The 20,293-nt window shown below is 35.3% G+C and overlaps 1 protein-coding gene across 1 annotated transcript in view; it reads left to right on the forward strand.

The window, feature by feature from the left end:
* Positions 1-20,293, forward strand: part of LOC132714491 (uncharacterized) — a 71,256-nt gene that overhangs the window by 2,347 nt on the left and 48,616 nt on the right. Inside the window, exons 2-5 of the mRNA XM_060697388.1 lie at positions 7,662-7,819; positions 16,330-16,377; positions 17,827-17,887; positions 19,823-20,044. Coding sequence (XP_060553371.1) covers positions 7,671-7,819; positions 16,330-16,377; positions 17,827-17,887; positions 19,823-20,044 — 480 coding nt within the window. The 5' untranslated portion in view covers positions 7,662-7,670. The remainder of the gene's footprint in view (positions 1-7,661; positions 7,820-16,329; positions 16,378-17,826; positions 17,888-19,822; positions 20,045-20,293) is intronic.

Consider the following 20,293-nt stretch of genomic DNA (forward strand, 5'->3'; position numbering starts at 1 on the left):
AAAAATCATTTTACAGATGCATAGGCACAAAAGATAAAATTATATTTTATCCTTATCATTCTGAGTTCTATCACATGTCAGGCTAAAATGTTACTACATTGCAACAAAAAGGGCAAAAACATGCACATATAACTTAATTCTTTGACATTTCTGAAAACTTTAAAGGCATACATTTTTGTACATGTACCTTACAAACTAAACATGTACATGAAACAGTGCACAATTTGGTCTGCACTGCATTATTGAATTTCCTGTTTTGAATAATGATACTGTTTTCTTTACAGGGAAGTTTATTTTACTTCATTTTAAATTGATGAAATATGACATGATTTTCATTAGTTCAGTTGTTCAAGTACTTAGGAGTGCTATTACTCACTGGGCATTTGCATCCAAAACTGTGAGCAATGCATTTTTCTTTTCTATGTTAAAATATTTCACTATTTTAATGAACTAATTCAAATTTTGCTTCTGTAAAATAATTCACTCCTACTGTCATGAATAATTGGACAAGAATACAAAGCTCTGTCATGAATTTTGGCATTAATTTACACTGAAAAGAACAACATTGCAAGGTTATTACTTTGATTAGATTATGTTATACAAATACAGAATCATGTGTTACTTTTAATTGTTATGTGCTACTTTTAATTGCTTTTGCAACTGCATTTGATACTGTGTCATTGAATTTTATGTGATGAAAGTTTGTAATTTTTGTATCTTAATACGGTCTTGGATTATATTATTTTACACAAATACAGAATCATGTGTTATCATTAATGGATATATATCAGAGTGATTCTGATTTCAGAGAGGTTGTCATGAATGCCCTGTCACTGACTGTACTTGTTCATTCTATGTACTGACTTTCAGTATAGATCAGGGAAAATCAAGAATATTAAAGTGAAATTAAAATGAATGGAATATCATATAAAATTTCTCAGCTTGCCGATGTTGCTAGGTTCCTCTAAGATTGCACAGAACAGTCTCTTAAAACAACAATGCTGACTTTATAATTATATGCTAAAATTTCAGGGGCTAATATAACCATGGAGAAAACAAAGATTGTTAACCAGGTTTTCCGAAGGAAAAAACTGGTTATTAGATTGAGGAGGTCGGCGGGCGGATGGGCAGACGGGCGGGCGGGCGTAAACAATTTCTTCTGTGCGCAACTCCTCCTACATTTCTCAACGGATTTTGACCAAACTTTCACAGAAGCTTTGTCATCAAGTGCCCTGGCGCATATTGTCGGGGTTTTGCGATTAGATAATATTTGACCTAATTATGGCCCTTTGTTTTTTTTTCCTTATATAGAATATATAGTGAACAATTTCTTCTGTGCGCAACACCTCCTACATTTCTCAACGGATTTTGACCAAACTTTTTCAGAAGCTTTGTCATCAAGTGCCCTGGCGCATATTGTCAGGGTTTTGCAATTGGTATATATTTGACCTAATTATGGCCCTTTGTTTTTTTTCCTTATATAGAATATATAGTGAACAATTTCTTCTGTGCCCAACTCCTCCTACATTTCTCAACGGATTTTGACCAAACTTTTTTTGGAAGCTTTGTCATCAAGTGCCCTGGCGCATATTGTCAGGGTTTTGCAATTGGTATATATTTGACCTAATTATGGCCCTTTGTTTTTTTTCCTGATATAGAATATATAGTGAACAATTTCTTCTGTGCGCATCTCCTCCTACATTTCTCAACGAATTTTGACCAAACTTTCTCAGAAGCTGTGTTATCAAGTGCCCTGGTGTATATTGACGGGGTTTTGTGATTGGATAATATTTGACCGAATTATGGCCCTTTGTATATTTTTCCTCATACAGAATATATAGTGAACAATTTCTACAGTGCGCAACTTCTCCTAAATTTCTCAACGGATTTTGACCAAACTTTCACAGAAGCTTTGTCATCAAGTGCCCTGGCGCATATTGTCAGGGTTTTGTGATTGGATAAAATTTGACCTAATTATGGCCCTTTGTTTTTTTTCCTTATACAGAATTGAACAAATTCTTCTGTGCTGAACTCTTCCTACATTTCTCAACGGATTTTGTTCAAACTTTCACAGAAGCTTTGTCATCAAGTGCCCTGGCAGATATTGTCGGGTTTTGTGATTGGATAATTTTTTACCTAATTGTGGCCCTTTGTTTTTTTTCCTTATACAGAATATATATAGTGAACATTTCTTCTGTGAGCAATTCCTCCTACATTATTCATGTTTTACATTGCACATGGTTACATTGTTTGTTGCTTGTATTTGTATTTCAAATACAACATATTTATCTACAATGGTGATAATTGAAAACCTGGTTTCATGGCATTGCCATGTTTCTTGTTTGGTTTTGCACACATAAAAACAATTTAAAGATGGAAATTATTTTTTGTCTAATAGGATTGCAGTATTTCAAATGAATCATAATACATTTACTTTTGTAAATCAGCAAACTATTAATCAGTCTTGTAAATTAACTGTTTATAAAAATAATTTTAAACACTAAGCTGGTTAAAATTTATTAGTACGTATTTACAAAATTAAGTTGGTCAAGTGCGGCATAGCCTGACCAATTTAATTTTGTAAATATATACTGCCAAATACTAATAAACTTTAACCTATGCATAGAGATTTTATATGCTGAATACAGCCTTGAGTTTGGAAATTCAAAGTTTTATGGATTTCAATATCAATATACAATAATTGAGCTACCAACAGTATAGAGCCTGGTTAAACTGCACTGATATATATAATTTGAATAATATTATATTGTCATAATGTCATCTACATAGAACATGATTGTGATTCATTTTAACTTATTTATTAGGCCCCGCCATGTAATGGCCGGGGCATAATAGTGTTACCCTGTTCCGTCATTCCGTCCTTTATGTCATTCCGTCATCATCAGTTTCCGTTCATTATCTTAAGAACGGTTGCAAACATTCAACTCAAATTTGACATATGGATATGTTATGAGAAAATACAGGTCAAGATCGAATTTGGTTATGGTTCGATGATTTTTGGCAGAGGTTTTGCCCCTTTTACATTGAAAATAATATGAAATTTTCAGTTTCCGTTCATTATTTCCCCAACGATACAACACATTCAACTCAAACTTGACATATAGATATGTCATGAGAAAATACAGGTCAAGTTCGAATTTGGTCATGGTTCGATGATTTTTGGCAGAGTTATGCCCCTTTTACTTTGAAAATAAATATGAAATTTTCAGTTTCCGTTCATTATCTCCCCAACGGTACAACAGATTCAACTCAAATTTGACATATGGATATGTCATGAGAAAATACAGGTCAAGTTCGAATTTGGTCATGGTTTGATGATTTTTGGCAGAGTTATGCCCCTTTTACATTGAAAATAATATGAAATTTTCAGTTTCCGTTCATTATCTCCCCAACGATATAACACATTGAACTCAAACTTGACATATGGATATGTCATGAGAAAATACAGGTCAAGTTCTAATTTGGTCATGGTTCGATGATTTTTGGCAGAGTTATGCCCCTTTTACATTGAAAATAATATGAAATTTTCAGTTTCCATTTATTATCTCCCCAACGATATAACACATTCAACTCAAACTTGACATATGGATATGTCATGAGAAAATACAGGTCAAGTTCGAATTTGGTCATGGTTCTATGATTTTTGGCAGAGTTATGCCTCTTTTACTTTGAAAATAATATGAAATTTTCAGTTTCCGTTCATTATCTCCCCAACAGTACAACAGATTCAACTCAAACTTGACATATGGATATGTCAAAGGAATGCGCAGGTCAAGTTCAAATTTGGTCATGGTTCAATAATTTTTGGCAGAGTAATGCCCCTTTCACTTTGAAAATAATATGAAATTTTCAGTTTCCATTTATTATCTCCCCAACAGTACAACACATTCAACTCAAATTTGACATATGGATTTGTTTTTGGAATGCCCAGGCCAAGTTCGAATTTGGTCATGGTTCTATGATTTTTGGCAGAGTAAGGCCCTTTTACTTTGAAAATAATATGAAATTTTCAGTTTCTGTTCATTATCTACCCAAGAGTATTACATATTCAACTCAAATTTGACATATGGATGTGTAAAAGGAATTGGCAGGTCAAGTTGGAATTTGGTCATGGTTTGATGATTTTTTGGCAGAGTTATGTTCCTTTCACTTTGAAAATAATATAGATACATCTTAGGAATAAGCAGTTTAAGTTTGAATTTGGTCGTGGTTCAATGATTTTGGACAAACTTATCTTTCCTGAATCATCATTGGAAAAATTTTGAACTTTCAGTTTCAGCACTCATACTTTTGTGGAAATGTATGTAGCCATTATTTTGGCTACAAATATGCAATATGCTATTTTTAAAAGGTTAAGACTGAATAATTTCAGTGCCTTGAACATTGTGTGAAAATGGTTTTAAGGGCTTTGAACTTAAAATGAAAAAAATAATTTGTGCAAACAAATTTGGAACTAAATATTATAACATCTGAAATTTTGGCTGCATGCGGGGGCATCTGTGGCATGATGACACATTTCTAGTTTAATAAAATTTACTATATCATTGGCCTTTACCCTGATTATACATTTGTTTATAGATATACAATATCTCTTTAATATCATTATTTTGATTTCTATATCTAAATATATAAGTCAAACACGATAACGTTTACATTATTTGGTCGTACCATTATGATAAAATGGGTTGAGCAAGTAATTCAGTTATTACATTTTGCATTTTTATTGCGATATAGAAGAATTAAAGTGGGTATGAACACACTAATCCAAGTGCCATAGTGGGTAGAGAGTTCAGGTAATGAATCACTAAGGCTATTAAAATAAATTTTCGAGTAAAATTTTGCAATTGAGCATATATTTTTGGATCAGTATATATTTTTAGCTCACCTGTCACAAAGTGACAGGGTGAGCTTTTGTGATCGCTTTCGTCCGGCGTCCGTCCGGCGTCCGTCCGTCGTCCGTAAACTTTTACTTTAAATGACATCTCCTCATAAACCACTAAGCAAATTTCATCCAAACTTTACAGGAATGTTCCTTTGGTGGTCACCTTTGAAAATTGTTCACAGAATTTAATTCCATGCAGAACTCTGGTTGCCATGGCAACCAAAAGAAAAAACTTTAAATATCTTCTTCTAGAAAACCCAAAGAGCTAGAGCTTAGATATTTGGCATGAAACATCTTCTAGTGAGTGTCTACCAAGTTTGTTCAAATAAAAGCCCTGGGGTCAAAATTGGCCCCGTCCCAGGGGGTCATTGATTTTCCCTATATGCATATAGTAAAAACTTAAAAAAATCTTCTTTTAAAGAACCCAAAGAGCTAGAGCTAAGATATTTAGCATGAAACATGTTCTAATGAGTGTCTTCCAAGTTTGTTCAAATAAAAGCCCTGGGGTCAAAATAGGCCCTGCCCCAGGGGTCATTGATTTTCCTTATATGTGTATAGCAAAAACTTAAAAAATCTTCTTTGAAAAAACCCAAATAGCTAGAGTTAAGATATTAAGCATGAAACATCTTCTAGTGAGTGTCTACCAAGTTTGTTCAAATAAAAGCCCTTTGGTCAAAATTGGCCCCGCCCCAGGGGGTCTTTGATTTTCCCTATATGCATATAGTAAAAACTTAAAAAATCTTCTTTTAAAGAACCCAAAGAGCTAGAGCTAAGATATTTAGCATGAAACATCTTCTAATGAGTGTCTACCAAGTTTGTTCAAATAAAAGCCCCTGGGGTCAAAATTGGCCCTGCCCCGTGGGTCATTGATTTTCCTTATATGTGTATAGCAAAAACTTAAAAAATCTTTTTTGAAAAAAAACAAATAGCTAGAGTTTAGATACTAAGCATGAAACATCTTCTAGTGAGTGTCTACCAAGTTTGTTCAAATAAAAGCCCTGGGGTCAAAATTGGCCCCGCCCCGGGGGTCATTCATTTTCCTTATATGTTTATAACAAAAACTTAAAAAATCTTCTTTGAAAAAACTCAAATAGCTAGAGTTTAGATATTAAGCACGAAACAACTTCTAATGAGTGTCTACCAAGTTTGTTCAAATAAAAGCCCTGGGGTCAAAATTGGTCGGCCCCAGGGGACATTGATTTTCCTTATATGTGTATAGCAAAATCTTAAAAATCTTCTTTGAAAAAACCCGAATAGCTAGAGTTTAGATATTAAGCATGAGACAATTTATAGTAAGTGTCTAAAAAGATTGTTCAAATAAAAGCCCTGGGGTCAAAACTGGTCCTGCCCCAGGTGTGTCATTGTTTTTAACTATATGTTTAAAGAAAAAAATTGAAAAAATCTCCTTTTAAAAAACCCAAGGAGCTAGACCTTAGATGTTTAGCATGAAACATCTTCTAATGGGTGTCTACCAAGTTTGTTCGAATAAAAGCCCTGGGGTTTAAACTTGCCCCGTTCCGGGGGCCTATTTACAGGTGAGCGACTTCAGGGCCATCATGGCCCTCTTGTTTATAGTTTGTCATGTAAGTTTCCATTATCTCTTTTATATACCTGTAATTAATTTAATTTTTTGCACAATAGAAAGGTAAACTTATAAGGGTAATGTATTTTATTTCTAAACAGGCATTGAACAGATTGAATAGTATTATTAATTTTATTCTGTTTGAAACTCTGAATTCTATCCGCTACATTTTTTAACAATTTTGGCTCATTTGTATTTGTCAATTTTCTCCCACTGCTTATAATTTATTTAGTCATTTATATCCTTAATTATCAACTTCACTCTAACCCAGTCTGTTGAATGCGAATCTGTGTAAAACTCAATGTTCTCAAATAGTCTTGTGCACAAGGAACTAAAATCTTATTACATGTAGTTGAAAAATATCTATAAAAAATTAATTAATAGAAGAAAATGCCTTTTACACTCACTGGAATGGAACCAGGGTCTCTACACTCACAGAGCGAACAATCTGCAACTTGCTATTACTCTGAACATATAAAAATAATTAATTGTTTAGGTAGTAAAAGGAGAAATTTGTCAATATTGATGTTAAGAGATAATGAAAGGACTAGCAAATTTGAGTTGTAGTTGTATATATTATCAGATACTTATCTTGTTTACTTTTACTCAGTTTTTTGTGCTGCTTTATCTTCAATAATGATATAAATTAATTGTGACTGTCAGTGTTTAGTAACATGTCTGTTATCTGCAGATTGACTTGATTACAATAACTTACTAAGTTTATTTTATGCATTATGGAAATAAATAGACAATTACTAGATGGATAATGTTAAAAACACTACAATAAAAAGGTTGTCATTTCAAGCAGTATGGATTTATCAGTTTATTTCTATTTTTAGCTCCACTATTCAAAGAATAGGGAGAGCGAGCTATTCACTCACCCAGCGAGCATCAGACTTTTGTTAAGTTGGTACCTAAAAAAATTGCTGAAGGAAATAGGTTGAAACTGATTCTCTTAGCTAACTGGATAGCTTACTTTCATGAAAGTATCAAGTCTCTGTTGGGCTTTCAAACTTATAGAAAGGCTCTCAACATTGTAAAATTGTTTATCATTTTAACCATAAAAATTGTAGAGTTAAATTTTGATAACCTTTTTTTATAATTTTTTTTTTTAAAACAAAACTTAAATGGGAAATATTTCTGTTTTAAATGAAAACTTTGAATATATTATTATAGGATATTGCTATGTCAGACAGTACCACATTACAGCCTGAGAGGATCATTCATGTCACCACGGAGACAGAGTCTAGGGTGTGGTCACAAGGGGGGATAACTGATGAAAGGGAGGAGAGTATAGACCAGGAATCAAATGATATTGGCATGAGTATACTTCAGTAAGTACTTTGTTGTTTAAACCCTTTTGTAATATAACACCTGTGCCATAAGTATAGAGCGAGGCATACCTGTTTTGGTGATATAACAAGTTGCCTGTACCACCAGTATAGAGCCAGGCATACCTGTTGTGGTGATATAATAAGTTGCCTTTACCACCAGTATAGAGCCAGACAAACCTGTTGTGGTGATATAACAAGTTACCTGTACCACCAGTATAGAGCCAGACATACCTGTTGTGGTGATATAACAAGTTGCCTGTACCACCAGTATAGAGCCAGACATACCTGTTGTGGTGATATAACAAGTTGCCTGTACCACCAGTATAGAGCCAGACATACCTGTTGTGTTGATATAACAAGTTATCTGTACCACCAGTATAGAGCCAGACAAACCTGTTGTGGTGATATAACAAGTTGCCTCTGTACCACCAGTATAGAGCCAGACATACCTGTTGTGGTGATATAACAAGTTGCCTGTACCACCAGTATAGAGCCAGACAAACCTGTTGTGGTGATATAACAAGTTGCCTGTGCCACCAGTATTAGAGCCAGACATACCTGTTGTGTTGATATAACAAGTTGCCTGTACCACCAGTATAGAGCCAGACATACCTGTTGTGGTGATATAACAAGTTGCCTGTACCACCAGTATAGAGCCAGACAAACCTGTTGTGGTGATATAACAAGTTGCCTGTACCACCAGTATAGAGCCAGACATACCTGTTGTGTTGATATAACAAGTTGCCTGTACCACCAGTATAGAGCCAGGCATACCTGTTTGTGGTGATATAACAAGTTGCCTGTACCACCAGTATAGAGCCAGGCATACCTGTTGTGGTGATATAACAAGTTGCCTGTACCACCAGTATAGAGCCAGACATACCTGTTGTGGTGATATAACAAGTTGCCTGTACCACCAGTATAGAGCCAGGCATACCTGTTGTGGTGATATAACAAGTTGCCTGTACCACCAGTATAGAGCCAGACAAACCTGTTGTGGTGATATAACAAGTTACCTGTACCACCAGTATAGAGCCAGGCATACCTGTTGTGGTGATATAACAAGTTGCCTGTACCACCAGTATAGAGCCAGACATACCTGTTGTGGTGATATAACAAGTTGCCTGTACCACCAGTATAGAGCCAACATACATGTTGTGTTGATATAACAAGTTGCCTGTACCACCAGTATAGAGCCAGACATACCTGTTGTGGTGATATAACAAGTTGCCTGTACCACCAGTATAGAGCCAGACAAACCTGTTTGTGGTGATATAACAAGTTGCCTGTACTTCTAGTATAGAGCCAGACATACCTGTTGTGGTGATATAACAAGTTGCCTGTACCACCAGTATAGAGCCAAACATACCTGTTGTGGTGATATAACAAGTTTCCTGTACCACTAGTATAGAGTCAGACATACCTGTTGTGGTGATATAACAGGTTACCTGTACCACTAGTATAGAGTCAGACATACCTGTTGTGGTGATATAACAAGTTGCCTGTACCACCAGTATAGAGCCAGGCATACCTGTTGTGGTGATATAACAAGTTTCCTGTACCACTAGTATATAGAGTCAGACATACCTGTTGTGGTGATATAACAGGTTACCTGTACCACTAGTATAGAGTCAGACATACCTGTTGTGGTGATATAACAAGTTGCCTGTACCACCAGTATAGAGCCAGGCATACCTGTTGTGGTGATATAACAAGTTGCCTGTACCACCAGTATAGAGCCAGACATACCTGTTGTGGTGATATAACAAGTTGCCTGTACCACCAGTATAGAGTCAGACATACCTGTTGTGGTGATATAACAGGTTACCTGTACCACTAGTATAGAGTCAGACATACCTGTTGTGGTGATATAACAGGTTACCTGTACCACCAGTATAGAGCCAGACATACCTGCAGGGTTAGAATTTAGCAGTAATTTCTACTTGCAGATTTTTGCAAGTGATCATATGAGTAAATGGCAATATGATGTAGTCAACCGGCATTTCCATGATCACATATCTTATTATTAATATCGTAATACACAATGACAATGTATTTTGAACATATGGTATGACAAATGATAATAAGCTCGAATGTCTATTGAATATCAGAAACACCTTTATCACTAATAAACACAGATCTCTTCTTGTAACGAAACAAGAACAATTTAACACATTAATTTATAAATGATAAACAATTGTTTACGGACCAGATTAGGTATACCAGAGGAACACCCACCGATGACAATGTACAGTTATAAACTTGTTCATGTAATGTTATTTCTTAGGACCTTCATTAATTTTAGCATATTTTGTACTTGATTTCACCAACATCCTGAAAACTCAGAGGTACTGATCTTCTTAAATAAATATTTCAGCTTAAAAGTAAACACTTTACAGAGGAGTGCTACACATTTACATTGGACACTGATAAAACAACATATGTTTGGCTGTTATAAATAGTCCATCAAAATATAGTCACAGAAAAAAATAAATACTGCAGTAGAGCAACCAAAAAAATTGATTTTTAAGTTGTTACAGTAAACATCATCAGTTACTGCATCTGGCACAGTAAACATCATCAGTTTCTGCAGCGGGCAGTTGCCAAGCATCATCATCAGCTCAGAAGATAACAATTATGTAAACGTCCTAAATGAACAATAACTTGCAATTAAATGCCAGCTAGAGTAATTTTTACTGGCATTATTAGATTTTAACTGGCATTTTGCCAGTATGCCAGCTTAAATTCGAACCCTGACCTGTTGTGGTGATATAACAAGTTGCCTGTACCACCAGTATAGAGCCAGACAAACCTGTTGTGGTGATACAACAAGTTGTCTCTACCACCAGTATAGAGCCAGGCATACCTGTTTTGGTGATATAACAAGTTGCCTTTACCACCAGTGTAGAGCCAGGCATACCTGTTGTGGTGATATAACAAGTTGCCTTTACCACCAGTATAGAGCCAGACATACCTGTTGTGGTGATATAATAAGTTGCCTTTACCACCAGTATAGAGCCAGACATACCTGTTGTGGTGATATAACAAGTTGCCTGTACCACCAGTATAGAGCCAGGCATACCTGTTGTGGTGATATAACAAGTTGCCTGTACCACCAGTATAGAGCCAGACATACCTGTTGTGGTGATATAACAAGTTGCCTGTACCACCAGTATAGAGCCAGACATACCTGTTTTGGTGATATAACAAGTTACCTGTACCACCAGTATAAAGCCAGACATACCTGTTGTGGTGATATAACAAGTTGCCTGTACCACCAGTATAGAGCCAGACATACCTGTTGTGGTGATATAACAAGTTGCCTGTACCACCAGTATAGAGCGCGACAAACCTGTTGTGGTGATATAACAAGTTACCTGTACCACCAGTATAAAGCCAGGCATACCTGTTGTGGTGATATAACAAGTTGCCTGTACCACCAGTATAGAGCCAGACAAACCTGTTGTGGTGATATAACAAGTTGCCTGTACTTCTAGTATAGAGCCAGACATACCTGTTGTGGTGATATAACAAGTTACCTGTACCACCAGTATAAAGCCAGGCATACCTGTTGTGGTGATATAACAAGTTGCCTGTACCACCAGTATAGAGCCAGACTTACCTGTTTTGGTGATATAACAAGTTACCTGTACCACCTGTATAAAGCCAGGCATACCTGTTGTGGTGATATAACAAGTTGCCTGTACTTCTAGTATAGAGCCAGGCATGTAATAATTAGTCTGACCAGACCATACTGTGCAGTTACATTGTTGTGATATTGAAATTTACAATGGCTTGTCCCAAATTCAAACTATGTAACAGGGAATAAAGATTTAAATTTGTTAAATAGAAGCTCACTAATTTAAATACACCCCTGTGTAAGATGAGTTGTGTTCTATAGAATGATGAAATTCTGGCATGTTTTTATGAATGATTGCTGGATAAAAACTAAATGAAAATATTACTTTTCAAATGCTAATAAAATGCTGGCTGACATCACGGACTAGAATATCAGCTGTAGGGTTACTATATAAACAGTATCTTTCAAGCCTGGACTGTTAACAAGTGTTACTTTTCTACTATTCTACACGTTACATAATTTTTACAAAACAGTTATTTATTTTAAAATTTCATAAAATTTTTACAAATCCAAGAGACATGTTGCTTTAAATCATCTGTTTGTCAATATGGTACATTATGGTACATGTACATTTTGTAATATCTCTCAAGTAGGCTAGCTGTAAATGTTTAGTAAAGAGAATTAGATAAAATCAGATCCGCAGTTGTAAGTGATTAATTATTGTTACTGTACAATAAGATATAATTATGTTATATATTTATGTCTCCCAAAATTTTTGGGAGACATATTGTTTTTGCCTTCATTGTCTGTCTGTCCGTCTGTCAGGTGTTCCGTACAAACCCAGAGGTACTTGTGTGACTTGGAGAACAATGGGTAATGGTAAATTCTCTTTGATTCTATTCATTCCGTATTTACTAATGTGTGTCTTTTTAAAGCCTTGTGTGACTAAAAATGGCTAAAAAGATCAAAGGAAAAGTCACATAAGTACCATTTCGTAAGTTTACATAGTCCGCCCTTCACAGGTAAAACTACTGGTGGGATTTCAACCAAACTTTACAGGAGTGATCAGTACCATCCCTAGTTGTGCACGTCACTTGCACATTCTGCTTGGCTGCCAGAGCTGAAAATAGAAAAATCTTGTCTGGCCTTCACAGGTCAAACTTCTTGTGGGATTTCCACCAAACTTTACAGGAGTGATCAGTACTATCCCTAGTTGTGCACATTACCGACACGTTCCGCTTCACTGCACAAAATGGCTGCCAGAGCTAAAAATAGAAAAATATTGTCTGGCCTTCACAGGTCAAACTACTGCTGGGATTTCAACCAAACTTTACAGGAGTGATCAGTACCATCCCTAATTGTGCACGTCACGGACATGTTGTGATACACTGCACAAAATGGCCACCTGAGCTAAAAATAGAAAAATATTGGCCGGCCTTCACAGGTCAAACTACTGCTGGGATTTCAACCAAATTTTACAGGAGTGATCAGTACCATCCCTTGTTGTGCACATCAGGGGCAAGTTCAGCTTCGCTGCACAAAATGGCTGCAAGAGCTTAAGATAGAAAATCTTGTCCGGCCTTCACAGGTCAAACTACTGGTGGGATTTCAACCAAACTTTACAGGAGTGATCAGTACCATGCCTAGTTGTGCACAATATACCGGCATGTTCTGCTTCGCTGCACAAAATGGCCATCAGAGCTATAAATAGAAAAATCTTTTCCGGCTTTCACAGGTCAAGCTGCTGGTGGGATTTCAATGAAACTTCACATGAGTGACCATACTTAGTTTGGGGAGACATATGTTTTTGTGACAATAACCCTTCTAGTTATGTAATCCTGTTATACATACCCCATTTAATAACCCCTTGAGAAATTGTTAGATTATTTATCTATGTATTTATTCTTGGTAGAGCTATAAAGTTATGCTGTAATATATAGTAACTGTGTAAAGATTGTGTTTTTTGTGAGATTTTCGTGCATCAACTAAGCGTATCAGATTTCTATATAAAGTATCAAAAGGTGTTTCAAATCACTCAAGGTAATTGCATTGCTTGATTCACATGTCTATTTTCCCATCCCATCCCTCCCACCCTTACAATTTGATTGAGTAAACTGGTGTCATATCAGGTTATTATTGTAAAGAAAAAGAAACTCATCTCGATTGAAATATATTTTCTGTTATATTTAACTGGTAATGCTTTCATTCAAGTATGGAATGAGAAGAGGCAAAATTCATTTCATGATTTATATTTGAATTTATTCCTGTACTTTTTGATGTAATTAAAGCAATGCAATAGGCCAGTGCTAATTATGTCTTGTGTTAATCATGCTTAATAGCTTTTAAAGAGAATAAATAATTGATTTCGTCTGAGCAGGCAAATTAGAAAATAAATACAAAAGAAATCAGGTTGCATAGATTCAATTGAATTTGTCACTGAATGGGCAAAAAATTATTTGTAGGATAGAATAATTATGTAATTCATAAGTCCACAGCAAAATTAATGCATCTGTTTTACTATATAGATTATATAAACATCAAAGTTATCCAATGATTATTAACATTACAAGTATGCTGTATTAGAAATAATTTGTTGTCAATTATATTTTCTTCATTGCTTATTTTTTATCCCCCTGCCAAAAAGGCGGCATGGGATATAGAAATAGACTTTGTCCGTTCTTCTGTCCGTCCCTCCTTCCGTCTGACATTTTTGTCCAGAGCATATCTCAAAAAGTGTTTGAGGTATCAACTTGAAACTTCATAGGTGGATAGACCTCATTATGGAGGAGTGCAGTGCTCAAGAATGATAACTCTACCCTGCATAATTTTTGGGTTACTGCCCTTTGTTTTTTTTTAGCTCACCTGAGCTTGCTCAGGGTTAACTTTTAGGGACGTCCGTCGTCTGTCTTCCGTCCACACTTGTTCGTTAACACTTAGCGGTCACATTTTTGCCCCAATCATCATCAAAGATTGTCAGATAGCTTATCTAGTTGATAGTTCGGATGAGTTCGAACATTGGTCATCTTGGATGAAAAAGTAGGTCACAGGAGCTAAAAATAGAAAAACCTTTTGAACACTCTAGCAGTCACATTTTTGCCTCAATCATCTTCAAACTTTGTCAGGATGCTTGTCTAGGTGATAGCTGGGATGAGATCGAACATGGGTCATCTTGGTTGAAAAACTAGTCACTGGAGCTAAAAATAGAAATACCTTGTTAACACTAGTGGTCACATTTTTGCCTCAATCATCATCAAACTTGGTCAGGTGCTTGTCTAGGTGATAGCTCCGATGAGTTCGAACATGGGTCATCCTGGATGAAAAACTAGGTCACCAGAGCTAAAAATAGAAAAACCTTGTTAACACTCTAGCGTTCACATTTTTGTCTCAATCATCATCAAACTTGGTCAGGTTGTTTGTCAAGGTGATAGCTCAAATGAGTTTCAACATGGGTCATCTCGGAAGAAAAACTAGGTCATTGGAACTAAAAATAGAAAAACCTTGTTTACACTCCAGTGGTCACATTTTTGACTCAATTATCATCAAACTTGGTCAGGATGCTTGTCTAGGTAATTGATCAGATGAGATGAACATGGGTCATCTCGGATGAAAAACTAGGTCACCGGAGCTAAAAATAGAATAATCTTGTTAACCTTCTAGTGGCTACTGTTTTGATCAAAGTATCCTGGAAATTGGTCTGAAAGTTTGTTTTGATGATTTCTAGGTCAAGATCGAATATGGGTCACCTGGGTAAAAAACTATGTCACACTGCTCAAATATGGATAATCCTTGTTAACACTCTAGTGGTCACATTTTTGACTCACCTGTCATGAAACTTGGTCAGAATGCTTGTCTAGGTAGTTATTCGGATGAGTTCGATGGGTCAGGTGAGGGATCTAGGGCCATCATGGCCCTCTTGTTTAAAATTAATGTTTGTCCAGAGCATAGCCCAAAAAGCCTTTGAGATATCAACATGAAACTCCATAGGTGCATAGATCTCACTCAGGAGGTGTGCAGTGCACAAGAATGATAACTCTACCTTTCATTATTTTTGAGTTATTGCCCTTTGTTATTTTTCTTACTTAATTTTTTACCTGAGTGGAGCATAACTCAAAAAGTGTTTGAGATGTCAACATGAAACGTCATAAGTGGATAGATCTTATTGAGGAGGAATGCTGTGTGCAAGAATGATAACTCTTCCCTATATAATTTTTGAGCTATTGCCCTTTGTTATTTTTGATACTATTTTGTCTGGAGCTTATCTCAAAAAGTGTTTGAGGTATCAACTTGAAACTTAATAGGTGGATGGATCTCATTTAGGAGGAGTGCAGTGCACAAGAATGATAACTCTACCCTGCATAATGTTTAAGTTATTGCCCTTTTATTTTTTTTCCAGAGCATAACTCAAAAAGCCTTTAAGATATCAACATGAAACATCATAGGTGCATAGATCTCACTCAGGAGGTGTGCAGTGCACAAGAATGATAACTCTACCTTTCATATTTTTTGAGTTATTGCCCCTTGTTATTTTTCATACTTAATTTTTCTCATGAGTGGAGCAGAACTCAAAATTCTTTTTCATGCTATTTTGTCCGGAGTTTATCTCAAAAAGTGTTTGAGGTATCAACTTGAAACTTCATAGGTGGATAGATCTTACTGAGGAGGGGTGCAGCACACAAGAATGATAACCTACCCTGCATTATTTTTCAGTTATTGCCCTTTGTTATTTTCAGCCAACAGTATTCACCTAGGTTTGAGATCTGTTATCAGTTTTCATTACCAAAAGACCTCTTAAAATTGAATTATTCTGCTCTACTACATATACATTCTTCCAATGAGCAAACACATGTGGCGGGGGATGGCCATGTTGTTGACATGGCTCTTGTTTTAACTAGTATCAGTATACAAATTGTGATTGTTCTTTTTATTACAGGCATGGAACATCAACAAGAAATATCCACACCTACTTTATGAGTCTAGAGTAAGTGCATGTAGTTAAATTTGATTCAAGGTTTTAACAAGTAATTAACATTTGCCACCAGAAAAGAGCCAGACCACCTTACAGTGTGCAGTCTGGCCGGACTCTATGGTAATGGAACAAATGATATGAAAGAACAAGAGCAAACAGTGATCACATGTGTCACCTGATGATAGCCAATGAAGCAGTTGTATTGAGGGGTGGTTGAGCAGTTTGTTCTCTATATGTTGTGACTATTTTGCAACTACTGAGTAGCAGGAGACACAAAATCATTAACAGGCCATAATGCTGTTTTTATTCAAGGGCCTTAACTCAGCCAAAAGTCATTTAACTGGAAAACCCATTAATTATGTGCAAGTAATTGAGGTATCAATCCATTTTGTAAAGTTTCACATTAGTTACAACAGTAGTTTAAGTGAAGAAGTCCCGAAAAAAACTTTAAAAACAAAAATTATTAAAGGGTAATATGACTGCTTAATTGGTGACACATGTGATCACTAATTGCTCTTGTTATATTTTAATATTGAAATCCTTTAAGTTTCAAAATGTTCTAAATTTAAAGCAGGGCAAATCCATTACACAAATTCAGCAGATTAAAGGGTTAATATTGAGTTTGAGCCTTATTTGGGCCACAACCTTACCAGTAAATTGCAGCAGAGGTCCTGTACTGGTTAACTCCAGGAAGGTGACCAAAGAGACTGGTTCAAATAAACTTTACTCAACTGAGCTTAAAAATAAATGACTGTTTAAACTGAAGAAATTAATATATTTTATTGTATAATAGTTTTGTTAGCCAGAAATGAATAGCTTTATACAGCACCTATGTAGTCTAGGTAATGTTTCCACAATAACAGCAATGACTCAGAATAAATCAAGTGCATTAAATTTTGTAATGCTAAAATACAGGCATTGTTTGTATGGAATACATAACCTATTGTTTTCTACCTAACAGTAACAAACCCTTGGACCGCCTCCGTGGTCAAGGGGTTAGAGTTGATGACTTCTAATCCAGTTACCTCTCTGGCGTGGGTTTGATCCCCGGGAAATGCTTTGGTAGTTTAGCATGGAGGATGGTACTCTAGTAGTCTGGTGTATTTACTCTCCAGGAACGATGGTTAGGAAACTACCCGCCTATATGACTGAAATACTGTTGGGAAAAGGCGTAAAATGAAACAAACAAACAAACCCTTGGGCTGCATAAACAATTATAAAACAAATGTACTAGATAAGGAAGGTAAAATTTTTACACGTATGTTTCCTTCAATAAATATATCATCAGCAAATGGAATATATATGTTATACCTTCCTGGTGCATTTGTCTTCAGCTGTGACACCCTTGTCCCTATACTCTGTGGGTAGGGAGGCCTATTTTAGTTCTTATTAATCTTAATAGCAGAAAAGCTGCTATTAAAAACTGATTTCTTTCATTTATGTTATTGTTTATTTTTTCAGACAAAGAAAATGTTGTCTTTTGCTAGCAGCATGTAAACAAAGATTTTTCAGTGTCAGACTGGTATGTGTCATCTTAATTACATTTGATTGTACGACAATTTTGTGAATTAATTGTAGTTGATTGTGGAACATTGGTAGAATAACGGTGAATTTACACTGCCTGTACTTGTTCTAACATTTGATGGTATTAAAATGATCAATTTTTATATTAATCAAAGACAGAAATTTTGCAGTCCACTGTATTATGATGACATTGACAAGTCAAAATTGGTATGTTTAGTTTAACAAATAAATGAAATTGTTTATAGATTATTTACATTAGATTTAAACTTAAATGTATAAAACTTCAAACTTTTGCTGTTTTCATTGAAAAGCCTCCTAAAACAAGTTCAAACTGCTATGAAACTATGAAAAATGCTTTAATACTAATGAAACTTGGCACAAATGTTGACTAGACCATAGCGTCTGTAATAGTATGCTCAATTGTAAATTTCATGTTACCATGGCAACGGGGGGACGTCTCAAAATTGACAAAAATCACTATTTTGCATTGTTTTCTTCCATCAAAACTGATTTCAAAGTGTTACAAAGCAATTTTTCAATAAATTGAGATAGAGAAAAAGGCTTTTTAGCGTCGGTTACTAGTTACCCTAAGATCAACCTGAGACCATTTTTAGCCTGTCACATGTCCAAAATTTTCTTGGAGATGAGGGGGACTACAGCCCCCTACAAACCCCCAAAACGGCAACCCCCTGATGAAACATTTTGACGGTAGTCACTTTTTTTACCAACATTTCTCAAACGAAAAACAGTGTTTGGGGCCTAAATAGGGCATTTTTTCACTGTTTGAGGCCTCAAAAACTGTGTTATTTTTTTCCTGATTGTGAATGTTTTTATGTTTATCATTTCATGTACAGTACAAATGTAACAAATAATTATTAGAGAAAGATAAAGGCACATACTCATTTACATTAAATTGAAATTAGTAGAACAAAAAAGTTCCAGGACAATTTTTGATTTGGACTTGTCTCAATACATAAAGTTCTAGAATTTAAATTGACGAAATTCACAATAACAACAAAAAACTCATGACGTTGACTTAAACATCTGACATTGCATAAAAGAGCATTAAATATATCTTGATATCAAACAAACAATCAAATGACTTATAAAATAAATCTGTTTCTAACAGGAAGGGTTATTTCTATGTCAGCAAGGTTATGTTCTCCCGTATATCAGCAACTTGTATGACATATTTATAATAACAATAATTGTTACAAGTTCATAAAAAACTTAAGCAACTTAGAATTGTTTTCAAAGAAGCGCTGGAATAAGATGTAAGTAAAAGAGAGCTGCCAAATAAAAAGTTATTCAAGTATAAAGTCATTATTGCAGTTTTAACTATTTTTTTAGGTAATGGCATTTGAAAATGGAAATTTGCTATAAAAAAAACAACACAATTATATATTTTATACACACACTAGTTAGCCTTCTTTGATGTAGAAAACATTGTTATTCTCTTATTACAAGAAGAATATATTCAATTCTAACACGACCCGCATTTTTCCCTATTGAACATAGAAGAACCGAAAGTGTGTGTTATTATGCAATAGAGTCACTGTTTGATGTTCTATATTTAGACATGTGACGTAATCATTATACATGTGACGTAACCACTATAAAATCCGACGCGCTGACAATAAGTACGGAAACAAATCAGGCGCAAATTTGCTTAATAGCAGGTACGGCAACATTTATTTGTTTATGTCGTGTTAGAATCGAAATAATATATCCAAATCGGTGATTTTATCACTGGATAACATCACTGTTTGTCGTTCGGATGCGCATCATTATATCACTCGGGCTACGCCCTCGTGATATAATTCCTCGCATCCGAACTCCAAACAGTGATGTTATTGAGCGATAAAATCACAGTTTGGGATATATTATTTCTTAAGTAACACATAATATTAATTGATTATATACATGTTGACAGGTGAGAAGTGATGGTAGAGACAGTGGTATAGAGGAAGGGGCTATGATGAAGTCTAGTGTAGGAAATGTTGACACAGTCGTATGCCTTAATGCCGAGGAGTTCCAGGTTTTCCAACACACCCTCAAATGTGCTGCCTTTCCTGTACTTGGGGCTCCAGACCCGCCATCTGAAGCCACACCCATTCCATCTGGGGCACTTTCATCATTTCATCCTAAAAGGCATGTTTTATATATTAAACAAGTTGAATAAATCATAAATTTGGAATGTTAAGCATATAAGTTTATTTTTCTAAAGATTAATATTTATGGAAAAGATAAAAAGCTAACAACCTAAAATCAATAATGGTTGTATAGAGTTATGGCCCTGAATTATTGAGATATAAAGTAAATAAAATATCGATTTTTGTACTCGTTTAAAGAGCAACTTCGGGTAATATCGACACCTTCTTCTGTTTTCCTTTTATATTGACAA

Source organism: Ruditapes philippinarum, unplaced genomic scaffold (genome assembly GCF_026571515.1).
Source record: "Ruditapes philippinarum isolate M1 unplaced genomic scaffold, ASM2657151v2 ctg3524_1_1_1_1, whole genome shotgun sequence".
Classification (NCBI taxonomy): domain Eukaryota; kingdom Metazoa; phylum Mollusca; class Bivalvia; order Venerida; family Veneridae; genus Ruditapes; species Ruditapes philippinarum.